General features: G+C 42.2%; 1 protein-coding gene across 2 annotated transcripts in view; it reads right to left on the bottom strand.

Annotated features, from left to right (window-relative positions):
• The window catches only part of slc12a2 (solute carrier family 12 member 2), a 66,652-nt gene that overhangs the window by 32,401 nt on the left and 12,882 nt on the right, over nt 1-21,369 (bottom strand). For both annotated transcript variants that reach the window (XM_056403182.1, XM_056403181.1), the window contains exons 2-10: nt 8,388-8,507; nt 6,594-6,669; nt 4,610-4,705; nt 2,730-2,869; nt 1,839-1,949; nt 1,636-1,744; nt 1,421-1,545; nt 311-395; nt 66-220 (exon numbers count right to left, since the gene is read on the bottom strand). In XM_056403182.1, the coding sequence (XP_056259157.1) occupies nt 66-220; nt 311-395; nt 1,421-1,545; nt 1,636-1,744; nt 1,839-1,949; nt 2,730-2,869; nt 4,610-4,705; nt 6,594-6,669; nt 8,388-8,507 (1,017 nt within the window). The remainder of the gene's footprint in view (nt 1-65; nt 221-310; nt 396-1,420; nt 1,546-1,635; nt 1,745-1,838; nt 1,950-2,729; nt 2,870-4,609; nt 4,706-6,593; nt 6,670-8,387; nt 8,508-21,369) is intronic.

Here is a 21,369-nt window from a genome sequence, read left to right as displayed (position 1 = left end):
AATATTTTTTTTGAACCTCTCTTTCTGAAATGTTCCTTCAAACCTCATGTGGAGCTGTGTTGTACCTGGAAGTCATTCTGGAGTCCGTAGTCGCACTTAGTATTCTTACAGCTGGAGAAGTCGTAGCCGAATTTGCAGGCAGCATCAGTGCAGTTGGTAATGAACTGAGAGCTGAGAGTGTCATTCACATTCCCAGTGGCGTCTCTCACGATGCAGGAGCCTGTTGTTAGAAACGGATCATATATGTATTAAACCTCTGCTGAGAGATGAGAGGAACAGAGAAGGTGATAAACAGTAGGTAGTACTGCACCTGTTGAAACAGCGACACCCAGGTAGACTATTCCTGTGATCAATATGGCCAGTAGAGTTCCTCTGGGAATGGCCAGCTGAGGGTCCTGCAACAAACAACAACCCAGAGTTAAGATCAACTAGAACTGCACAAACCTTTTCATCCCAAATCTGTGAGAGCATCTCTCATATTCATCTGCGCAGAGTAATCTACACACAATGAGAATAGAGCAGACTGCAGCACACCATTCGCTCTGCTGAGAAGGTGATTGGCTGCAATCTGCTAACCCTCCAGAACCTGTACACCTCCGGAACCTGCACTCCTCCAGGACCTGTACACCTGCAGGACCCTAAGGCGAGCAGGAGAGACGGTGGCCGACCCCTCCCACCCGGACACAAACTTTCTGAGTCCCTCCCCTGTGGCAGGAGGCTGCGGTCCATCAGGACCGAAACCTCACTGCGTAAAAAGAACCTTTTCCTGGCTGCAGTTGGCCTCATCAACAAGGTCAGAGACCCCACTGTCACTGACTTTGCTTTATCTTTCTTTATATTTTTTCCATCTTACAGGATACAGAAAGAATTATTCATGCATTTATTTTCAGCAGACTGTTCTAATGGTGTCTTCAAAGGTACTAACACCAAGAGAGTGGAGCACATCACACTGGTCCGACCATCACTGCTCTGGCTTCCTGTGTTTAGAAGACAGATTTTGAAATCCCACTACTAGTCTATAAAGACATAAATGGTCTTGGGCCCAAACACATCTCTGATCTACTTGTACGACAAGAAGCACCCAGGTCCCTCAGGTGATCTGGGACAGGTTCACTCAGTGTTCCAGAACCAGAACCAAACAAGGTGAAGCAGCGTTTAGTTCCTCTGCTCCTCACCTGTGGAACCAGCTTCCTGAACACCTGAGACCTGCTGAAACTGTCTGCTCAGTTTGCTTTATTTCAATTGTTTTTAAATGCTATTTTAATGTCATCTTAATGTTCTATTCTTAATGTATTTCCATGCCTCTGTAAAGCACTGTATAAAACACCAACATGCACAAACACACAAAAGCAAATTCCTCGTATGTGAAATATGTGTGTGCGCGTGCGTGCGTGCGCGTGTGTGTTGAGGGGGGGCTTACAGCGAGGTCTCCTGAAATGTTGGCTCCAGCCAGAATACCAGTGGCTGCAGGGAAGAAGATAGAGAAGACGGAGAAGAACGTCTCTCCTTGGAAGTTCGGACCCATGTTCTCCCACATGATCGCACCTGACGGGGAAACAGAGGTTTAAACACGACCAAGCCACTCATCTCTGCTGTCGGGGGGGGGGGGGAGGTTGTACATAAGACGTTTCATACTGTCGTAGCCGAAGAAGCCAACAGATTCCTTCGCCTTGACAGGAATGAAGGTTCCGATGAAGTAGTTGATGATGGCTGTGATGAGGACGATGAGCAGGAAGATCTGCGCCTACAGAGAAGAAAATCATCCAGAGTGTTAGTCACCAGTGACCAATGTCTGACTCAGTTACACTGTGTATGAGTGGTTCTAGTCCTGTTCTTACCTTGGCCTCCCATTCCATTCCTGCCACAGAGATGCCCAGCAGGAGGATGACCGTGATGGTGCCGATGATCCGGATGTCGTTTGTTTGATCCGTCATGAGAGCGTCTGCACCCTGAGAGACGAGACCAGGAGGCATCAGATGGAACAACAATGAACCACTAAAGTGCAAATGCTGGAACTCTTTGGGGATTTTTAAAGTTACTTGATGTTACAAAAGGTTCATTATAATATAATTATTATAGATAATACTGGACAAAATAGTGTCTTTGTGCCTCTGAGCCGAGCTGATGTGGATGGTAGTAACACTAAGAAGCCTAACTCAGATTTAAAGCTCACATCAGCTGCAGATAAACTGTGGGTATGATCTGGTTGCTGTCATTGTTGTATGACACGGCTCAGGTTAGAACATGAACAGACACATGAACGCCACACAATCCTTCTTTTAATGTCTAATTTGACTGTCAGTCAAATACATAAATAAATACACGTAGGAATAAATAAAACTTCCTACACTAGAGCCCCCCCTCCAAATTAACGCCTTACATACTCAACACATTGATTTTTACTGCTGGGACTTTTCAGTGTTACATGTTTTGCTATTTACTGGAAATCAATTCTTCTTCGCTGATCTAAAACAATAGCTGCCTATGGAGCTCAACTTCCTGTATAGATTGGTAGTATCGGTATTGGAACAACTCTATGTTTAGGTATGACTAATGGATGGATGGATAGATGGAGGGCCAATAAACAATATTGATATTAGTTACCTTGTCTAAAGTTGCTGTACTAAAGGTGTAACTGCAGCACGACCTGGGGGGAGGTCGGCTTCACTCAGAGCCACAGCAGTGATCACAAACTGTCTAAAAGCACCATGAGGCAATGAGAGACTTACGGCGAGAAGTTCCACAACTGTTTCAGCAAAGCCCACCACATACATGGCAACAGCCACTGCATTGGCGAAGGCAAATATCAGACCGATAGAGCCTCCAAACTCTGGTCCCAGACTCCTGGAAATCAAGTAATACGCTCCACCTGGAAACAACAGGAAATTACGTCAGTAAAAGCTGTGTGTGAACTCATTTAGAATAAACTGATAGAATGGATTCATTATTCTTTTAGTGGCTGTTTATACATACAGTAGGATCATACTGCAGTGTTTGCACTTGACAGTATTGCACTGATAAACAACTGTCAGCAGCCTGAAGCATAAATATAATCCAACCTGTCAGTGCCAGCAGAGCTGAGCTCAAAGCTCTGTGAGTTCCCTCCAGTTCAGACACATTATAAATCCTGTAGAGTCGGATTCATCTGCTTACGAACTCTCCCCACACTCTTCTGTTGTTTTGGGCCATCAGAGGTTTCAATTAGCACGATTAGCACCATGGTCAATTACACACTCTCCTCTCATGTGTCGTGTTTTAGAACCAGATCCCGACCTACACTCCAAATCATGCGTGTTTTAGTTCCAGGCCCGCGAATCACCCAGCCGATCAGCTGTTGTATGACTGTGCATGCTACTTCTAACTAACTGCTGGGCTCTCGTCTGTAGTCACAACAAAGCAGCTTAGAGTTACCAAGAGGTCTGACTGGAGAATTCAGCAGAAAATGAAAAGCTGCACTGTGTTACAAAAATCTAATGTTCGAGTTTTATGCTAAATCCTTAGTGCGCAAACAATATACATTAATACCTGCAGAGACATTATCTGTCACAGCCAAGAGAAGGAGCAGCAGGTTTATAATTTTACGATGCAGGGCGTTTGTGGCTCCACTCCACCACTGTGCTGAGCACAGAGCATGTTTGTTTCACCTCATCACCCGCTCAACTGTGTAAACTCTGCTTCATTCAATTCCAAAATAAGTTTAATTAAATTACATTCACTGATCTTTTTAAACACTGGACAAACATTAAAGACGACCAAACACACTTTTGGAATCGTGTATATTTCCCTAAAGGGAACTACAATTTATTTAGTATTTTTTGGGGTATTTTTACACCTTTACTGGAAATACAGGAGAGAGAGTGGGGGAGAGACTTGCAGTAAAGAGTACACCCATATGGCATGAGCCCTAACCACTCAGCCCCCATCGGGACCCCCAACCAGTGATGGGTCACACTGTCAAACTACATTCATCTACTCTTTCACTGTAGCATCATTGTGTAGTTAGCTTTTGTTGTGTTGTGTCAGGTGTTAGTCGTGTGTAGTGATAAATGTTTGCTGACTGTGAATATCACTGGTTGAATAATTAAAGTGCATGACAAGATCCATATCTGCCATTACAACACTCATTATTACTATTATTGATAACACCATTACCTATGGGTATTACTATTATCTTCACTATAACAAGCGACAACCTACAGTATATACAGCTGTTCCTGCTGATGTTGAGTGAGTCTTGTAAACGCTCTGATTATTACATGTAAATAAACTCTTCAACATTATTAACATTAAGATAAAATGTATTTCTTATCTGTTGGGGCTGTGAGAGAGATTCTGTAAAACTGACTGTAGTAAATGACTGAAGGCTGGTCAAACTGGTCAAACTGGTCAAACTGGTCATATTGGTCATACTGGTCATACTGGTCATACTGGTCATATTGGTCATATTGGTCATATTGGTCATACTGGTCATATTGGTCATACTGGTCATACTGGTCATACTGGTCATACTGGTCATATTGGTCACAATCACACAGGTGGATTCACACCAAACATCAGGATGAGGTCAAAGGTTACAAACTGTTATTGTAGAAAAGAGAGTGATGTTTACCTCCTCGTACAAACCCGTTGGTGGCGATAGCAGAGGTGGAGAGGCCGGTGATGGTCGTCACTACTGTTGCCATGGCAACAATCAAGCAGGAGAGAGCTGCAGAAGAGAACAGATTGTGAGCTTCAGGAACCTCCCGAATGAAAAGAATGTGCTGCACTGGTCACAGTTTTCTAGCCGGCGTCCCAATCGCTCTGAGAACGTCGCGAAAAGTAACGGTACAGCCGCCGCCGAGTCTGCCTCATGTGTCGCTCTGTGGCGATATTTCACTTCAAAGCGAAGAATTGTGGACAGATGCTGTCGGGGGCGGGGGGGGGGTCACGGACATTAGGGAGGTGTGTGTGGTGTGTGAGATGAGCGCCCAGCAAGAACCAGTATGTCAGTAAACACGGGCTGTGTGCCACACCGCTCAGTGACTTCTCTACACAGTGACGGTTGAATTTGTCAGTTATGTGAAGACTCTGTCACATCAGAGTAAAACACAGGCTCCAGACCGACTGACGGCTTTGTTACTCTGTGGCCTGGGTCACTGCATCTAAAGGGAAGTATCAAAATAAGTAACAAAAGGGTCAAATAACAAAAAACTGCTCGTCACTTCTCTGCAGACAGTTCTGGTTTAATGTGTCCAGATTTACATGTGTCTCATATCTCCTCCAAACCAGTAAAACAGCTGAGTCAGCACGAGCTCTTAAATCTGTTGTTTTTCTTTTCTGTGGTTTGGTTTTTTGGAGCTTGTACTGATTTTACTTGTCTTTTTTTAACTTTACTTTTACTGTTCTCTCTTTAATCTTTATGACTGAAGTCAGTTTCAGGCCCACTTCATGTTTTTTGTTACTGACAGCTTCACATTTGATTCTGTTTTATATTTGAGTTCATAATTTGTTGATTTAATGTATTGGTTTTTATGAAACCTGGGTTTTGAATGGTCCTCTATGGATGATATAACTGTGAATGGATTTTATTTTGTTGTTGTCACATCATTGGAAAAATCACATGTTCATACCCTGACCCCTGAGTACTCCGAGTTATTACATTATTACATCAGTACTCATGGGTTGGATCGCACTGCATCTTGTACAGGTGTGACACAGCATTGTGCAAGGTTCAACCATAATAATCCACATCACACTCAGACCAGTGGTTTCGAATTATGCACCCACTTCACCACAAATCATGTGACTTCACAGTTTTCCAATATGAATCAACCACACCACAGTTTGACCACAATAAAGACACTGACTGTGAAGAAACTACAAAGTGTCAGAAACTCTTGGGAAAAGTAACGAGGTGTGTGGTTGTCTGTGGCCTCAGTGTGACGGTTGATAGCTGATGATGATCAAAACATCTGATGTGCAAATATTAATGATGTAACATGTAGAGGTGACTTTTTAGTTCACACTAGGGCTGCACAATATGCAAAAAAAAAATCATATTGCAATTATTTTTGGCAGATTTCAGTGTGAATGGTCATTTTTACATTTTCATTTTCACAGAAAAAAATGTAAAAATGGTGATGATGTGATTGTTGTTGGATCTTGTACCAAACAAACATGTTCCTTTACTTCTGGAGAATATGATTTGTAGGCCGGGGCGTCTCTACGGCAACAATGTTGAGACACCTTTTACCTTTATCAAAAAAATAGCAGATCCTGTAATTCGGATTTTACACTTGGCCATATTGTGATTTTGATTATATTTCGATTATTTGAGCAGCCCTAGTTCACACATGATGTTTTTAAATGTAGGATGTAGTGAAGAATGTCGTCTGCTCAACCTTCTCCTCAGCCTGTCACTACAACACAGGAAACAGAACGATTCAACAGCTTTGAAAAGGAACAAACTATCGACTTTTTGCTGCCACACTTTTCACCACAGGCAGATTCCACTCTCTGATTGTGAAGAAAAGACGCTGCAAATGAACTGAGAGCTGGGCATGATTCTAAACAGGTTTCAGTTTATGGTCATTGAAATGTCAAGCTCTACTTACCAATTCCAGACTGACCCACGATCCAGGACATGCGGATGAAGAGCATCACACCCCAGATGTTCAACATGCAGCGGACCTGCAGGGGGGGGGGGGGGGGGGGGGGGTAGGTTAAATACAACCAGAGCATCAAGGTTTTCATCTTTCAGGGAAGACTGAGAGAAGAATTTACAAAGCAAATGAAAGATACATGTGGCTCCTGATAGTGAGAGGAAGCTGTCTACACAACAAGATGTTCACCACCTACTAATCCTGGAAAGTGACTTTAGCTGCTTGTTGTCTCTTATGATTCATGATTCATATTCAGACAGGAAAAACTTGTAGCTCTTTTCATTCACTGTCAGGAGGATTTCAGTACCAGCAGTCCAGGGCTGACATGAAATAAAATATCATGATTGTCATTAGGGCTTAAAGTGGCCTCTCAAATATTTCCATGTTAAATAAATCAGTCTATGGCTGATAAAGTATTTCAACAATTATATATTTGTAGTATTATGAACTGAGTGTGTGGCTGCTGATGCAAACCTAACACTTCCTGCTGCATTTAACTGCTGAAACAAGACCTGACTTTAATTATGAAGTAGTGACAGGAAATGCAAAGTGTTTGTCAGTGAGCTTAGCACTTACCGCTATCGTTCATCTACAACGTGTCTTTCGATAATTAGCAATAACAATGTTAAATGTATCTGATCCGTGTCTGGGTGAACCTTCCTATGTGTGATCTCCCTGTTAGACTACATCAATATGTAGCGGACAAATATGGGGTCAGATCGGGGGTAAAAATGGTGAGTGTAACACTGTTATATAAGAAAATACCTCACACCACTGATAAAAGCCATTAGAAACTAGGAGACATGAGAATAAGTGGAAAGTTTATATTAGAGAGGAAGGAAAGAATAGTTATGCCAAAATAAAAGCAGGATGATAATATCCAGACATGTCCTAATATGAAAAATTCATCCTCTGTTAACTGTGCTTTAAATAAAATGAAACATATCAAACAGCTGAGCAGGAAGCACAGCTCTAAGCTGCTCTTCTAACAGACCGACCAACCACCAACCACTATCTGAGCCACAGATAATTCACACTCATGCTCCAGAATCCTTGACACAGTGTCACCAACTCACACATACAGGTCAAATTATACTGTGTAGTGGCACACTTCTCACCTGTGGTCCACTACTGTGAGTTCACCTCAGTTTACCCGAGTTTCACTGACCACATGAACATGAACAGAGATGATCGGGTCAAAACATTAACATCGGCTCAGCTGCCAAATCTGTTTGTGCTAATTATAGAAAGAGACATTGACAAACAGTGAAGCTGTTTCATCGAGTGAGATGTAAAACTTTAAGAAACATTTAGTTTGAGTTTTGCAGTTTGTATAATGTGGATATTAATTTAACCGTTTACTGTGTTAAAGAATCTTTTAAGATGTAGGTGTCAGGATCAGTGTTTCCCACACACTGATTTATTTGTGGCGGCCTATCACAATATCAGCACTGAGCGCCACATATTGATTTGTTTGATGTGGTTGTATTTCCGATTTAAAAACTGTGACAACAGTGAAGAGCTGGACGAAAGGAAGAAGCTGTGTGTACCTGTTGGTTCACACTGTGAATGCACCAAGGTACATTAGCAACGCACATTACTGACCTACATATTATTTCTCGAGATGTGTGTCTAAAACACAGCACTCATACAGAGTAAAGAAGGGAGAATAAGTAAAAACAGGTGAAGACAACAGAAGATTTCATGAGTTTTTTTTAAAAGCTCTGCAGTTCATCAGTGACTCACCAGGACTCCTTTAATCCAGCCGAACTTAACCACTCCTTTGGACTCGGCTGCTTCTTTAGCCGCAGCCTCCTCAGCCGGGGTCAGCTCATCTCCGTTGGCAAACCCATCCTCAAATGGCTCCTGAAAAGCAGAAGGAATGAAACCATGTTTATAAGTGGAGAAAAACTGGTGTCGTCACCCACAATCCACTGAAAAGTCTGAAACCTGGACTTATGCATCACTACTCGGGGAAATCTTAGAGCCAGAACACTGAAATGTGGTGACAGGGGATGAATCCTGGAAGCAACACTTAAGGCTGAATGTGATAGGCTGAGACAAATGTAAATCAAGCAAATAATAATATTTAAGGAAATATATACTGTCTCCTTGAAAGAACAACCATTCTCAAAATCCAGTAGTTTAAATTAATTGCAAAAAAAATTGTAGAAAAACTGGGACTTTTATACATCAATACTTAATTTTGTCAACAAGTGAGATCAGGGCTGGTTTATTGTATTGGTTTCACTGTTTGTGCTGCAGAAATGATGTGAAATCAATGATGGAATAAACACCTCTCTGTGTAGAGTTTGACCCACTAAAGGAAGTTTGTAGTGATTTTTGGAAAAGGAGAAACATGTAGAGATTTGACTTGACTGTATCTCCCTCTGATATCAGGGCCACCTTTAAATAACACAAGAAAACACAGGAGAACCACCTGAAAAGCTTTTAAAAAAGGACGAGACTCATCATGTATATGTGATAAAAATCCTGTGGCAGACAGGTCACATGTCTCCTGGCAACACCAGCTCTTTACATCAGACAAACACACTGACAGAGGATGTCTGTCTTTGTGTTACTGTAGCAGTTAAAACACACAAAGCCTTCCTCCTCTTCACGGACAATGTTCAGACATGGTTACTGTCCTTCCTGAATTTAATGACCTCAGGATGAACACTAACATTCCTCCACATTTATTATGAAAGTTTTCACAGCATTTTCTAGCTGCACTGAGCAGGAGGGGTTTTACATTAAAGGGTGTCAGACAAAAATAAGCTTCACAGCATGACTCCATTAATCCCTACAACAGCTGAGCAGAAGTGAGTCATTAGCGTCGTCTTCATGGTTTAATGTTATATGACAGTCAGTGAGCCCAGAGGCTGCAGAGCTCATTACAAGCCACAGTACAAGAGAGGGCTGGAACAAAACACACACTGACAACACAGCCAATCAGTCCGTGATATTCAGTAATACATTATGTGCAAGTGGAACGCTGCGTCACCAAAAACACACGTGGTTCACCCTCTGAGACAATGACCACTGAAGCCATTATCCTCTCCACAAAGGAGGTCATGTGGCCCAAAGTCTAGCCTAAAGTGTTGCACGTGGGATGTGTAACATGTTACAGACACCAAAACAAGATTCCTTTGGACTCTTTGAGAAACATCAACATTTCTCGCTACAAAACTTTATCTAATCTAATAAAGTTAGTAATGAGTCTAGTCTTAGCAAGTATAACAACAACACAACAACACAGGGCGCACAGACTGTGTGGACATCACCCACTATTTTAGTTCATGTATGTGGAGCAGTGGAAAGTGCTCGGTCTGCTCTGCTGCAGAGTCTGAGCCTCTTTTCACTGAATGGAATCTCACTAATGAAGGTTGTACCGACCGTTGTTGTTGCAGCAGGTTCTTTAATACGGAGCTTTCATCGCAGTTTAATTAGTCAAACATTCCTGTTTGCCAAGTTAAATGGCTTCATTCTTCTTGGACTTTGGCTAAAATCAAATATACGAAAGATTTCAAAGATCGATTTATTAAACTTGTTTTCTTACTAAACAACAGATTCATGTTGTTCCAGAATCTAGGAAAAACAAAAAGTCTAAGCTCCAGTTTCCACCAAAATACCAACAAGTTGCTTTGCTGTGGCTCATCTGACTGAACCACCCACCTGTTTGTGTCACTCCTCCCACCTGTGTGCTGTGCAGCTTGGCACCAAAACACCACACAGACAGGGAAAGCTAATTTCATGGTCGGTTCAGTCCGAGCAGAGCTATGAAAACAGGCCTTGAAGGTAGCGACGTTTTTTCATTAGATTTTCACAGAAAAAAAAAAAATATATATATAAAAGTGATGATGATGTGACTTTTGTTGGTCTTGTACCAAACAAACATGTTTCTTTACATGTGGAGAATATGATTTGTAGGACAGGGCACGGCACCACAACACTTATAGTCCCAAGTGCTAAGAATGCACAACAATGTGACACATTTGAAAAAATGGCAGCTCCTCTGATTTGGATATTGCACTTGGCCATGTTGAGATTTCGATTATATTTCAATTAATTGTGCAGCCCTGATTAAAATCAGGGACTATGTGATCAAAAAGACATTTGATACCAACTCTCAATATGTGACAGTGACAGTACAGTGGCTCATGTTCATTAAGGGGCAATTTAGTCCGAACTCTGCTGAAACATTCACTTATTCTCTCTGGAGGTTACTGCCATGCTGCTGATGTCCAACACGTTTCCACTGCCACACTCAGAGGTACTCACACAGTCTATACATGCTTTATTTTTAGAATAATGCCATCATCATCATAATAATGTCAGTGGTTGGTTACATAACCTCATTAAAAATAATGTACGAGTGACATTATGCTGACCTCTAAGTTTGGCTTGGAAAATATGCAACACTTTCATATGTTTATGGGCAACATGAACCTTTCTACATATTCAGACAGTTTCTGTGGATATGGACGACCTTGGATTTATGGATCCTCTTACACTGCTGTCATTTTACAGCAGTGGACAGGAAGTGTAATGATATGGTTCTAGCCTGCTGTGCGGGCCATGCTCATTGATCTGCAGTGACATGTCCTCTAGATCCATGTCCACTGACAGTTATGTCCACAGTGAGTCATATCCCAGCCATTTCATAATGAAAGACTTAGTGTGAGCTTTCCTTTGCAGAGGCTGATAAAATTATTAAGAGAAATGCACAGATTAAATGAGTAGATTGTAGAAGAAGAAGTTCAAGAGTGACTTCCCCTCATTTCTCTAAAAGATGGGCAGGGCAACAGCTGATGACATGACTCTTGGAGTTAATGCTCTGGAAATGATGTGATAAATTAGACTACATTCATACAAACAGAGTCACCACCCCCATGTCTTCATTAGCAAATGGTCTGTATTTGGAGCGAGCTCTGTGTGAGGATAGAGAAAAGGAAACATGAAACAAACATTAATGAACATCTCTCAGGAGAGAGTCTCTGTTACAAGAGGCGTATAAATAGGTGGTATAAATTATCCAAGAGAGCTGGGCCTCTGGCATGTATAGAGCCGATCTGTGGGAGGGAGGATCTGAGCATCACTCAGCATCACTTCACCTGGGCCATCCGTCAACACCAACACCCTGCCTGCACCCCTCTAGTGACTCAGCAAAACTGCTGCAATCAAGCAGCGGAAGCTAGACCGGCTGTTGAGAGCTAGAATCCCTCTGCAGATCAGGTTCCTGGTCCAAATGTACTTTTATACTGACAACAGCCTTTTTCCCTTATTAACCCGTTTATAAGTCTTCTGTTTTTCTCTTCAGTTAAAGAAGCAACAATTCAACTTGCAAAATTAATAGAATAAAAGCTAGTGGACAAGAAGCTGGTGTGGAAGTGAGACAGTTCTCTATAGATCGCTGCAGGAATGAGCATAAAACCAGGAAATTAGTTGCATTTCTGCACTTCCTGTTCCCTGGTCCTGGAGTCTCTGGATTTTATGAATGTGTTTTTGGTGAGATGACTGAAATAAGGTCTGTTGTTAATGTAACATAAATTCTACAACATAAAATCCATCATTAAATACCCCAGCCCTGATTTCTTGAAGCTTTTGTGGTGGTGATGTTGAAGTCATGTGACCGTGGTGTAGTTGGTTTATAGCCTGACATTAGCTCTTTACTTCTGCTGATTGTATTAAGGCTTCAAACATCATAAAGTGATGCTCATTTGTGAAGATTATTTTGCTGAACAAAATGTGTAAGTTAAAAGTTAAGGGCTGTTATTGACCGCCCATCCTGAGTCTGGTTCTGCTCAAGGCTTCTGTCTCTTAAAAGGAAGTTTTTCTTGCTGCTGTAGCCAAGTGCTTGCTTATGATGGGGCTGGATGGGTCAATCAGTGTTATAGAGTCCGGTGTAGACCTGCTCTAGTTGAAAAATGCCTTGAGATAACTTCTGTTGAGATTTGGCGCTATATAAATAGAAATTCACTTGAAAATCATTTTAAAAATGTCCAATATCAGTACCGATACCTTGACTGCAATACAGATTCTTAACGATAAAAAAATGGTATCAAATGACAAGGTATTTCTCAATCCTTGATAGTATCGAAACAGTTTGGTCGGTTGGTGAAAGTATCAAAGTTTGATACGCAGCCCTATTGGCTTATTTTGTTTTGAAATCTGTACAAAAACTGTTATGTTGGCATAGATATCAAAAACTTTCAAATGTACCCTGCCTCCAGTTATTAGAAAGATGCTTGTAAAATCTAGGGTAAAGAAAACAATGCAAGGTTCAAACCTTCGTTTCCTCATCAAACTGACTGAGACAATGTTCCTGCCAAGGACAATACTACTGTGAGGAATTATAAGAGCTCACAAACTGAAAACAGATGTTCCTCTGACAGAGCTAATAGAAGAAGATATAAAAGTTTTGTCAGCAGGGAACATTAGAAGTAATTGCAGACAAGGGATGAACTTGAAAACCAAGGAAGCATGGATATCTGTAATTACCTTCACACCCTTCTCTAAAGTAAAACAATAGAAGGATGCATACCATTGCCCAGCCCTAAGGTCTACTCATGACTAGGTCAACACAAAAGAGTTAACAGCGCAAACAGTGGGTTGGGATCAAACTGTCAGGTATCTGACTCAAAAATCAATGAGGGTAAAAATAAAACTCTTGGCAGGAGCTGTGTTGGAACAACTCCAACAGCTAACCAGTCTGCAAAGGCTCCTGGTACCAAGCAGGAAATTAAAGGCTATGACACATGCAGTGTGTTTTCACTGCACGAGTCACACTCCCATCCTTTAATTTGAGGTATTTGCTGTCTCACCCATTGTTCTCTGTAAGAAACCCCATACTTCAGAGACTGGAGTGAGGTGACCCGACATCCGGAGGAAAGAACAAACAGGTAATAAAGTAGTAGAGTGAAGTAATTATATCATCCAGATCCGGGTAATGATGAGTCTCATGGATCATGGTCTCATGGTCTCAGGAATCATTGTAGCTGGTTCACATCTCTGTCCATGAGTCGACCAGACACAGATCAAGCCTGACGCGGGTCAAAGAGCAATGTTTGTCGACTGATGAGGCAAAGGTTGAACTGTTTGAAGAACATGCAGCTCTATGTGTGGTGTAAACAGGTCTCTGCATATCATCATGAAAACATCCTCCCTCAGGTGGAGCAGGGTGGAGGGAGCATCAAGATCTGGGTCTCTGCTGCCTCTGGACCTGGACAGCTCCACATCATCAGGTTTATCAAGGTGTCTTCAGGATCATGTCAGGGTTTCTGTCCACCTGCTGAAGCTCAGGAGAAGCTGCTGATGCAGCAGTGACCCTCAACATCAAAGGAAATCCACCTTCTGGAGTGGTCCAGTCAGAACCCAGACCTGAACCCAGTAGAGATGCTGTGGACTGAAGCTCAGAGAGCCGCTCACACCAGACATCCTGAGAATCTGTCTGACTGAAGCAGCTCTATAGGAAGAATGGTCCAAGCTTCCTCTTTAACATTGAGCAGCTCTGATCAGCAGCTACTGAAGAGCTGGTTTCAGGTGAACTACAACCAGGCTTTGTTCAACATGGGTGATAAAATGAAATTCATTAAAATGATTCTGGCTTTTTGAGCTGTTTGAAAATTAAACTCACCGCCAGCGTCTTTATGTGGCATGAAATCAGCTTCACAATTAAAAAATAATTACATCTGCTCTTGGCATTAATGACTGAAACAGCTGGGCCGTGGGACATCACATTTTCGGCTTGGAGTGATGTCAGGTCATGCTGCTGATGTCATTATGCAATACTGAAACCAAGGTCTGCTTCCCCTGTGTGGCATCAGGGACAGGAGCATCTGTGTGGTGGATTTATAGAGGGGGGGGTCAGATTCTTACCTGGCTCTGTCTCTAATGGAGACCAGTGTTCCTCATATCATGAGTGTTATGAACAGCTGTTCGAGTGTTTTCTGTCCTCTACAGATGACTGAAGGAACGCTGTGATTTATCTAATGAGGCTTTGACCGATTTTTCTTTTTGACACCGATGATGTTGAAGCTCAGGAATGTGGACGCTCCAGCTGCTCAGCATCCTTGTCATGATCAGGAGACATTTTCTATGTGGCACAGATCTGTCAGGAAGGATCAGGGGCTTTGTCTAATTTTGTCCACTGACTTAATCTGACAGAGACACAGTGGGCGGAGCTGGAACGCAGCAAAGGTAAAACGTGTGTTCGTCGCTGCAATTTCAGAAATCAACTCTGAATCATTCAAGACAGAATCTTCCAACTGCACCTTTATTTGGTCGCAGTCATTTTTGTTCTGGTGCAGTGTGGTGTTGATGATGAACAGCTGTCTTAATTTGTAAACACTAGTCTTGAATTAATGTAAAGATTGACAGAGACTTGATATCTGCTAAATGTTTTAATCTGAACATTAAGTTCCCCTGACACAAGCAGTGGCTGACAAAGTAGGTCATCCTCCATTATATAAGCATGTATATATAAGAAAATATTATCAAATAAAGGCAAAGCATGTTACAATAAATAAATTGTTTTTACTTTTTAATCATACGTTGTGTTTAACTGCCTTGAGTATGGCTGAACAATATACAATATTATCACATTGTGAATGTTTTTTGACTGATATAGTCACAATTTTAGTGGAGATGGTATATTTCTGAATTGAAAGGTGTATATAAAAATGAAGATGTGATTTCTGTTGGGTCTGTATCAAACAAGCATGTTCCCTTACACCTGGAGAACAGGATATGTGTGGCAGGTTGTGTCTGAAATACTACAATGCTTCGTCTGTTGTGACACATTTTACTTCTTTGGATGTTGCACTTTGCCATTTTGCAATTTGGATCATAAGATGATGAATTTTTCAGCCCTTGCCTTAAGCATTTGTTCTGGTGTTTTCACTTCTGCATAAGCAACTACTCCTCCAACTTTGTCACCAGTTTCCTGGAAGTCATCTGATGAACTGGAAACAGGCGGTGTCCTTCTTCTTCACTGTGATCTGGGATTTGAATTTTGTGAAGAGGATTTAATCTGTCGCTGTGTTATAGACTTGATGATCATTTCATTCTTCTCTTTTGAGCAATTTCTCTCATCTAACCGCTGAAAAGAAGAGGGGAGACGCTGAGTGTTTCAGGTGAGGCAGATTTTTTCAAACTTAAACTGTGTCGACCCGGTAACAGGTACAGTTACCTGCAATCGACTTCATACCACAAACACTGGTCCCGTGTTTGCCAGTGTGGTTTAAAGTAGAACTTTTTCTTCTTCACTGGCTCAGACGTTCTCCCTCTCTCTCTGCAGGCGGGACCTCTTGTTGGCTCTACTTCCTCTCCACCAGCCTCCACCTCTCCCTCCTCATTTTGTTTTTTTAAATAATAGCCTATAAACTTCTCCATTTTTGTTTCACAGGTTTCATCATCAGTGATGAAGTTGAAGGCCTGTGCCAAAGGGGCACTGAAACAGCCCGGTGATCATCACGCACTGGCACCAATGCATCCATGTGCAACTTTAACTCATGCTCTCAAAAAGCGGCCACATCATTCTGGTGGCGGTCTGGAGCTCTGCAAGATCTGTATGTGGTGAGGCTGAGTGCTCTCACTGCTGAATGCACAGCCAGAGAACAATGCACACGACACAGGATGAGTTGGTCAACATTATCTACATGGCTGAAGCAACACAAAAGCTGGCTTTGCACAACAATGACAAAAGCATCGAGAGCTTAGCACGGCAGAGCAAACTGTACCGCCACTTGCCACGAAAGGCATTGTTACAAACAAGAAAAAAAAGAAAACCTAATGATGCAATTAGATTTAAAAAAAAAAAAAAAAAGTTCACTTTGGACAAACAGTCTGAAAGTCAAGGAAGGTTTTCAGAAACCTTCCAGGACCCGCAAAGCTTCACTTCCAGGAAACACTGGCACGTTCTGCTGCTGACGACTTATTCATGAATAATTTATCCTCTATAAATTATCACGTCTGACGCAACTCACCTAATCAAAAAACAAACACAGCTCGTGTTTGTGTTGGTGAGGCTGGAGCTGCCCGTTTCCCTCTACACACCACATGACGGAAAAACAGACATCACTACAGCTCAACAGAGAGGATTGTGTTGAGTTGCATAAGAGCAGAGCACTTTATTAAAAGCCACATGCTGAAGGTAAAACACTTCACGGCTACACTTGAAGCCAGGAGTCGGACGGCTTCTTTATTTTGCTTCTGACAATAAATCATTATTTGATCATATGATGATTATTATTGTTCATTTATCTAAATGTTTTCGAGTTCAGCTCACAGTTCTTCAGCAGATGAATTTCGGTTTTGAGCTACATGTGTACATACTACTTAAATGCCTTTAACTCATTACTTGATGGACAGAAAATTAATAACAAATACAACAATTTCTTCATTTGTTGTTGAAGTAATTTATTAGGCAAAAACCCTCTCTGGGTGTAGCTTCTTCAATCTGAGCCTACGTCCACACCACTAGGTTTTAGTTTAGAAACTCATCTCTTTTGCTACGTTTACTCCTGACATCCTGGAGTGTTCAAGCAGCTAAAACGCAGACTTTTGGAAACAATGCTGAACTCTCTGTAGTTTGAGTGTAATGCGGGCGGCAGCCTCTCTGGGTTGTTAGTATGACTAGTTAAACTTGTAGCGTTTGTTAAAACCTCAACAGCACTTTGTCGTTATAGTATAAATCGCCTGATAACCTTAGCATGACAGAAAACAAACCTGAGCCAGATTGTAAAGGTGGCTGCTAAGGTGACCCCCCCTCCTGTTTTTTATCTGTACCCTTGTCTGCAATTTAAGTTTCCCACTTGGAATGATAACATGTCTGAATGAATCACTGTCCAGTGTTGCTCTGTATCTGATATACACACCCGTTTACGTTGCAGTGGTAAGCGTCTCCTGTGCCGATACCTACTTCACGCCGACTCTCCCCTGCCCTCCCTGCATGACTCAACCAGCGACTGAGAGAACCGATCAGATGTCCACTATCTCAGACATCTCACCATTGTTTGGGAAAACCTCCCACCACTCAGGTCATTATTCTTTTACTGCGCTGAAACTCTCCCAGAGTTGGATTCCCTGCTGCCCACTGAGGTCTGTTGATGGAGCTGAAATGGCCCGGCCTCACACCGCAGAGATTTTTGTTTTGGAATTGTGTCGGATTACGATTTGACTGTGGCGTTAGTGTAAAAGAGGTGAGGAGTGAGGCTGCTGCAGACACTGAGGAGCTCTGTTGCTCAGGAAGGTGAATGGACTTGGAATGAGAGGCGGTTTTATCAGTGGTAGTTTGGGGTGGATGGGAGTATGTGTGAAGCACTGGAAGCAGGGATGGGCCCATTCTTGGTTTAGCAGTATTTACCTGCTATATTTACTTCTACATTATAAACGCTTCATACGACACCGGGAGGGTTTGAGAAGCCCAAATTTTGTTGAATTGGTCATTGTTGGGTCCATCAGTTACAACGTTGATGTAGTGATAGGTATTTTATTTTGAAAACTGATCTGATGCTCTATGTCCGTCCTGCGTTTGATTTCCTGTCTGACTCGATCTGTTCGTATCTTTAGCGGCTTCTGGAACACTTCTGAAACATGCTGCAGAATCGTTGTCATTGTCTGGAGTAGCGTTGTGTTCCAGTGTTAAATAATACCAGATATAAGGTGGTGCAAATTAGTTTCGCGTTGTTTCACCTCGTGTCAAACAAATGGCAGACTGGACGAGTTGGTGAAGGTTGCTGCACGCTCTGCCTGAATGACACAGGCAGGGAAGCAGAGACAGACAGGGACAGTCCACTGGCCCCATGCTCCCAATGGCCTGTCCAAATATGACAGTCAGTTGAGAATGTGTTTGTGTGTGTGTGTGTGTGTGTGTGTGTGTGTGTGTGTGTGTGTGTGTGTGTGAGAGAGAGTGAGTGAGTGAGTGAGTGAGTGGGCAAGGCAAGGCTGGGCAAATCAAAACACTGCTCTACACTGAAAAAAGATTTTACTCATATGAAATAGTAAAAAAAAACAAAGTAGAAAATAAATATGTGGCAGTCAGTGCTTGTATTTTAAAAAAATCAATATGTGAGCAATGACACTTATTGTATGCATCTGTTCATGCTTTCATCCATGCACTTATTACTTCTGAGTGTTGATGCTCGACACATCAGGACTATGGACCAGTTACATTGGGCTTTTACAAACGACTAGCACACCACCTCTGTGCACGCTCTCCCCCTCTGGTCCAGAGATGCAGTGAGTAAATCTGGTAGACCAGCGCATCTCTAAATAACTCCCACAATGAACAGAAGTAGTTGAACCAGAGACTCTGTCTAGAACTTCATCACTTTTCTCTGAGTGTGACCAAAATAGACACACACAGTGTTCACCTGGAAATTCCTTCATTTCCTGTTGCAGAGGAAAGAGGATCCACAATAGCAGGCAGCTGGCAGGTTGAGCAGGAAGCAGGAAGTCAATCTGCTTCTGAACAGCTACAAGGATGAACAGACAGCTGAACTCTATGACAAGTGTTAATACAGAGGTGTTCAATTAGTACAAAAGCGCTCAGTTGAGCAAAACTTCCTGAAACGAAGATCCAAAACATCCTTTTCCCCACTTATTTCTCTCCTCTCGTCTCTCACCAACTGACTCGAGTCACAATGATTGGCTGAGTAGCATCATGTGACCAGCGCCGTAAAGGCTAGAAAAGCTGTGTCGGTTAGAACAAGGTCCAAAACCAGGTAGGACGGCATGTGAGTCCAGATCCAGACCACGGTCCACATATTAGAGACCCCTGGTTTAGAATTAAAGTCAGGAAAGGTCCTCGCTCCCGTCAACTCTGCCCAAGTCATTGTTTTATTACTTTTGTATTATTTTAATTCTTCTTGTGATCTATTTAATTTACAATTTGAACTATTTACTCTGTTCTGACTTTATTGCATCTTATTAAGAAAAGTGTGACATAAAGTTATTATTATATTCATGACTTCAAGCAGAACCTTGTGTCCGCACAGTAACAACACCACACTCAGTTCTCAGCTGAATAAATGACGAGTGTTCTGTAACATTCCTGTGGCGTTTCAGTTCCTCTGACTTGTTAATTTCCAACTTTCCATCAGACATGCTTTGTGTGCATGTGTTTATAGAAGTGGGCCACTGAGAACAACCTAATTCTGCACTTGAGTGAGAAGTTCGGGGACCGTGGGCACATCCTGCCATGTGCCGTGCATGTGTACACACACACACACGTGGCAGCCTGTAAACACGTATATAAAAGGACGTCTACTCATTTTCCATGATGCCAACCAACGCCATCTCACAGGAAGTTGATTTTTCTGCTCGCATAAGCAGAGCGAGGCTCCTGCTGTCACATCGCTCTGACCTCCAAACATCTCTGACCCGTTCAAACAGTTTCCTCTTGAACAACACGCTCACGTCAGCTCCGCAGACATGCTGCACGTTAACTGATCCACACGGACACAAGCGCTCATTGTCACAGTGTCCTCAGTTCAAGGTGAATAATTAAGAACTTTGACTTTCTCCTGAGCAGGTTAATAAAGGGAATAAGAGACGGCACTCATTTCCTGTTAAGATATGAATGCACACTGTGTATTGGTTATTTAGTCTTAGATAAAATCAGGGCTTGGTGTTATTTGAAATGTCCCTATACTAGTGCCTGAATTTTGCTACAAAGAATATCTTTTCAATGTCTAACTATAATGAAAAAACACTTTTTTTCATTGAACAAAATAATCCAAGGTTCTCAACTGTTACTTTGCTTAAATAAAATACAGTCCAATACTGGCAAAATAATGCTGTAAATCAATAACTATCTGTTCAAAGAACAAGTAAAGACTATGAATTTACTTTCAGTCTGATGCAGTCTGACAGATAAACACAGTGTCTATAACTACGTGCTAGGAAACCCACACAGTTCACTGTGAGATTGCACAGATTGCGGTCGGCCCTGCTGGCACTGACAATCTTTTAACACATTTCTTTGTTTTTCCTCCAGTATCACAGTCACACCCAGCCATAGTAACGAGTGTGTTGCTGCATTCTGTGGGGGGTTGGTATCATGTGAGAAAATGATGTCAACACTCACCCCTCATACCATGACTGAGCCCCCCAAGTGAAAATAGTGCGTGTGCTTTGTGAAATGCTGAGCTCAGCGGTGCTGGGAGCGGTGTGCAGCTGCAAGAGCGAGGACTGCAGGCGACAGGAAATGTGTTGGTGAAGGTCGTCACTTGCATCTCCTCTAAATGGGAGAAGATCCCAGTTTTTACAGAATGGAAAATGGAATTTAAAGCTCCATATTTTCCTCTTCTTCCGTGTTTTATTTGAAGTGTTGATCCATCAGAAGATTTATTTGTGGTTTTAAGAGCCAAAAACCATCTCAGTGTAGTTTTACATCTCCTCCCTCAGGCTTCTCTCTGGAGCTCTGGAGCTCTCCGAGCCTCTCTTCTGATTAGCTGACTGGTTTCAGCAGAGAAATCAAATCCTGCAAGGTTGGATGGTGGGTCCAGGTGGGCGGGAGGGCATGGCTGAGGGTGGTGACTGCTTTGTTGTGACATCACAAAGTTCCAGAAGTCCTGACGGCTGGTTTTAAGGCTCAGTTTCTGAATACAGGCTGTGTGCATTTCTCTGTGCACTGAGGCTTTGATACTTTCACAGTATTAATATAGAACCTAGACCTGATCTTTAATCACACTACACATGGACAGAGACCTTTAGACTAAACCTA

Source organism: Seriola aureovittata, chromosome 18 (assembly GCF_021018895.1).
Source record: "Seriola aureovittata isolate HTS-2021-v1 ecotype China chromosome 18, ASM2101889v1, whole genome shotgun sequence".
In the NCBI taxonomy this organism is placed as follows: domain Eukaryota; kingdom Metazoa; phylum Chordata; class Actinopteri; order Carangiformes; family Carangidae; genus Seriola; species Seriola aureovittata.
The sequence above is the reverse complement of the archived record's forward strand: the minus strand, read 5'-3'. Positions and strand labels throughout refer to the sequence as shown.